This window comes from Crocodylus porosus, unplaced genomic scaffold (genome assembly GCF_001723895.1).
Source record: "Crocodylus porosus isolate Cpor-Errol unplaced genomic scaffold, CroPor_comp1, whole genome shotgun sequence".
Taxonomy (NCBI): Eukaryota; Metazoa; Chordata; order Crocodylia; family Crocodylidae; genus Crocodylus; species Crocodylus porosus.
In genome coordinates this window covers 24110196-24114661 of record NW_017728911.1, presented here as the reverse complement: position 1 = coordinate 24114661, position 4466 = coordinate 24110196, and the positions used below count along the sequence as shown (strand labels likewise).

Sequence of the window (4466 nt, the reverse complement as noted above, 5' to 3'; positions counted from 1 at the left end):
CCCTACTGACTATGAAACTATAAGTCACATAATCATGTGTGTCACACCAGGGAGAGTGAACTTGGCCCAAGGGGCTCAGCTGTGCTTCCATTCACTTCACAGGGTGAAAGCAGGGTCATCACCAAGATGCATGAATGAAGGTTGGAATCTCAGACCAATCAGATTAATTCGCTAAAAACAGCCTGACCTTACAGTTATCAGGCAGGCAAAACTCAAAATCCTGTGAAAGAAGGTGTCACATCATTGCAAATAGCCAGATTCTACTCTGTGTCACGCTGGTATAAATCCAGAGTAATATCATCGACTTCAGCAGAATTACTCTGATCCAGTAGAGATACTACATCAGAGGTTTCTTACAGAATCTGGCTCTGGGCCAGGACCTCTGCTAGTTGAAGCTATCACAAGTCCATTGATTTCCCTGAACCATGATGATCTACGTAAGTGAAGAATCTACCCTCAAAATATTATTATTTATTATTAGCACAACAGTCAGTGTAACAACAAATTAACAGACTACATACTGCAGAAATCAGCTGACACAAAAAGATTTCCTGCCTTCACTGTAGAGTGATACGTGTTCTCTTCTTCTCTCAGCCATAGATAATGTGCACCCTAGACAACCCCTTTGACCCTACTCTGGTCAGTCTCCCTTAGCAGGCAGAAAAGAATGAATGAGAATAGAAACTTTACACAGTTTCTTAGCAGACAGAGTAGGTTGTTTCATAAATTAGTTGGTCTGCTCTTAATGAGAGATGTGTCGTTAAAATGGAACTCAAAGATGATCAACAAAACTACTTCAACTAAACTTGCATTGCTAGACTAAGTTCTGCAGAAAGCAGTAATAATCTAGGAGCTACCTGGCAGAAGTCCAGAATAGTACTTCATATCAAAATTGTTAAAAGCAAAATGAACCCACCTTTACTATCAAGGCAAATTAAAATGTAAATATATGCAAATTTTAAACTTCTTACTATGGCAGTTTTTTGTCCGCTCTCGTTGGGAACATCTGACAGGATTAATTGATCCGTCATTTTATGAGGTCAGATTTCTGTCTGGAATAATCCCATGTTTCCAGTGGGCTTTCACCAGGTAGGAATTCAGCTCACTGTCTCTAATCAAGCAAGAAATAGCACAAGAAAAAGCATTAATTTATGTTTGTTTATAACCACAAAAGTGATAACAAGTGCGTTAACCATTTCACATGCAATAGGTGAGAAATCTTCAGCTAATGCAGCATTTCTTGAACTTTTGAAAGCTGGAGGCTCAGGACAATAGAAATAATTGTGGTCTCTGACCAATTTGCAGAGCAACTGGGAAAACTTGCATTGCTGCTGCTGTCTCTTTTTTCTCAACCCTTCACTGCTATTTGCTTACTAACCCTTTGCCTCCCACACTCTAAACCAGGAGTGTCAAACTTATCCAGCTCTACAGGCTGGATGAGTGGCATGGAGCTGGATTGTGCCCACAGACTCCTTCCCTTTTACCCTCCCCCCACCATACCTGATCCCATGGCTTCTCCAGGCAATCTGGGACCCACACTGGAGCAGGTGCCAAGTGTGGTGCACATCCCAGAGCGGGTACTGCATGTGGTGCAGTCCAGCTGGGGTGGCTGCTGTATGCAGCATGGCTGCCAGTCTGTCCAGACTACACTGCACATGATGCTCTTTCCAGCTGCTCTGGGATTCGTGACACATGTGGCACAGGTCCCAGGCTGTCTGGAGCCCCCACCATATCACGTATGCTGGGGGAGGGGGGAGAGAAGGAGCGGGAGTTCATGAGCTGGATCCAACCTGCAAACTACTCCCACGTGACGGATGTGTGCCATGCCCCGTGTGGGTCTGATTAGATGTGGGGGCAGCACTTGGGGCCAGATGGTGGGCTCCATGGGCCAGATCGAGCACACAAGCCATATGTTTGACACTCCTGCTCTAAACGATGCTAAAGACATTTCTCTTTCCAGTGCAGCTGGCTATTTCTGTCTCTTGCTGATGTCCCACTGGAATAAGGCACCTTGAGAATATGCAGACAGCCTAATTATCCACCAAGCAAAATATCACTTGCACAGATAGCTAAGATTACGGCTACTGCAGGTGGAAACATGAGGACGAAAGTATGGGTTTATGATGACATTTGGGCCACTCAGCGGCAGAGAGGGCAGGTCACATCCAAAGAATTTTTTAAAAAACCTTGTGTGCCTCAAAGCAATATTGAGCACATGAGTACAGGGAGCAAATTCTCCTAAAAATTCAGGGGATCTGCAGGAGCCACATCCTCAGAATTTGCCAAAATTCCCCGAAGGTCCTGTCACTCCCGTCCATTGCTTGTTAAAGGACATTGGACTTGTGTGTGTTCAGCTCTTTTCTCTCATTGGCTGACAGTGGACAGCCACATGATCTGACTGTCCCCCACAGTCAGTGTGTGTCATCTCCATGTGTACTTCGTAAAGAACACATTGATGATGCCGTGTTTAAAGATGAACTACTAGGTGTCTTTTTCATCAACTTATTCCTCATTCAGATTAATGGGTGTTTTGATCAAGTAAAGATGCCAGCCTAAGACTAACTTTTCATCTTGGAATGCCTTGTTGCAGTTTAGAGAATCTCGAAATCTGCCATCTTTCTCTCTGCAACTTTTTCCTGAACTAAGGGTGAAATTCACTTTTATGTAGAGGGTCACTGCACTGCGTACACGCAAAATAGGGCAAAAGAGGTGCTCAGGTGTCATTCTGGCCCTCTAAGTGGGCTGAATTTGAGCCTCAGAGCTCTGGCCAGCCTTAACTGAATTTGGTTTAGCCACTGATTTCTGTCAGAGACAGATATTCAACCCAACATGCTCCAATACTCTTCTGCTTGCCACTGTTAGACAAAGTAAGTAGCAGGCCACCTGTCCAGATCATAACCATCCACATCACCCAAAAAAACCTTGCGTCTTGCGTGTTTCCTGGACCATCACCACTACAGCGACACTCCAACCCTACCACAACATAACTGTGCGTTTAGTTGTTGTGATGTTTTTGCACAATTTACCTCCCGATGTGCTCAGTTCTTGCTAACTAAAGTTTTCTTGAAACTTGTTCATTTATAGGAGTGTTTATTTAACAAATATAAACTCACTTTGGGTTTTCTTATTTCTAGAAAGACAATGACCGTGATCACAGAGTAAGACTTGCCATAGGGAACGGGTTAAGGGGTGATGTTTGGAGGGAATTTGTCAAAAGATTTGGAAACATCCGTATTTTTGAGTTCTATGCTTCAACAGAGGGAAACGTTGCCTTTGTTAACTACACTGAAAAAATTGGTGCAGTGGGGCGTGTCAACTGCTTCCATAAGGTAAGAAAAAACCCTTGGAGGTTAGCATGCTGCTTTCAGGGATGAAGTTCAGCCCATCGCCAAGCGTTGCCTAGCCCCCCTGTATAATGTAAAACCCAAAGGGCCATCAGAGGCAGTACAAGCTGAGTCTTAGGCAAATAGTCTTCCCTTTCCCTACTTTAGCTGGTCTGCCAAACCACTGTATATCAGAAGTAGTGCTGCAATCTTTTTTTCTGGATTCCCATACAACCCCCAGTACTTGGGCCCTGTTTGTGTATTTGAAATATTACAAACTTAGCAGTTTTCAATGCAAAATTAAATATACAGCATGTATTGAAAATATAGTTAGGACATTCATATTCATGTGTTCATATATATTTTGTCAATTTCCACTAGAAGATTATACAGTATGAGCTGATTAGATATGATGTGGAGAAAGATGAACCAATCCGAGATGAAAATGGATACTGCATAAAAGCTCCTGTAGGTATGAACTGGCTGTTTTGAAACGTCATACACATATTTACTACTTTAAACTGTCAGGAACCTTTCTGTGCCACTCAACTGGAAAGGTACTTGTGTTTGGGTTTTTCGGTTTTTGGTTTGTTTGTTTTTTACCACAAATCAGAAAATTTTATATTAAGGAAACAAGATTCAGTAGGCAGCTGATAAGAAAAGTAAGGGATGATGCCAGGTTAATAATTCTATCTTTATATTATGTGTTTTAATAATTCTTTCACCCATCCTTTTGTTTGTGAAGTCTTTTGTAGTAAAGGGTACCTTAAAACGTTGGTTTGAACTCAGCCTTTTCAAAGATCTTGACTATCACCTTAAGCTTTGTTCTTTTTTTGTCTGATAAATTTACATAACCTGTCCCTGAAGAAGCAAAACAGTCGTAGAACAAAATTTGTGTCCCAGTAGATGAAACTTTTCATCATTAGCAACATAAAAATCACACGTATAAGTTAAGTAAGCTTTTTGATACTTTTATCTCACTATAAGGATTTTCCTATGGATGATGATTTTGGTTGGAGGGTACAGTTCTGAATTTAAACAGAACATACCAGGTACTTGTTTCATAGATTTCATAGACATCAGGGCTGGAAGGGACCTCGGGAGATCATCGAGTCCAGCCCCCTGCCCAAAGGGCAGGAAGTC

At 42.2% G+C, this 4466-nt stretch overlaps 1 protein-coding gene across 1 annotated transcript in view; it reads left to right on the top strand.

The window, feature by feature from the left end:
* Positions 1-4466, top strand: part of SLC27A2 (solute carrier family 27 member 2) — a gene marked incomplete at its 5' end in the record, with an annotated part of 25447 nt that overhangs the window by 11123 nt on the left and 9858 nt on the right. Inside the window, 2 exons of the mRNA XM_019533166.1 lie at positions 3135-3329; positions 3705-3795. Coding sequence (XP_019388711.1) covers positions 3135-3329; positions 3705-3795 — 286 coding nt within the window. The remainder of the gene's footprint in view (positions 1-3134; positions 3330-3704; positions 3796-4466) is intronic.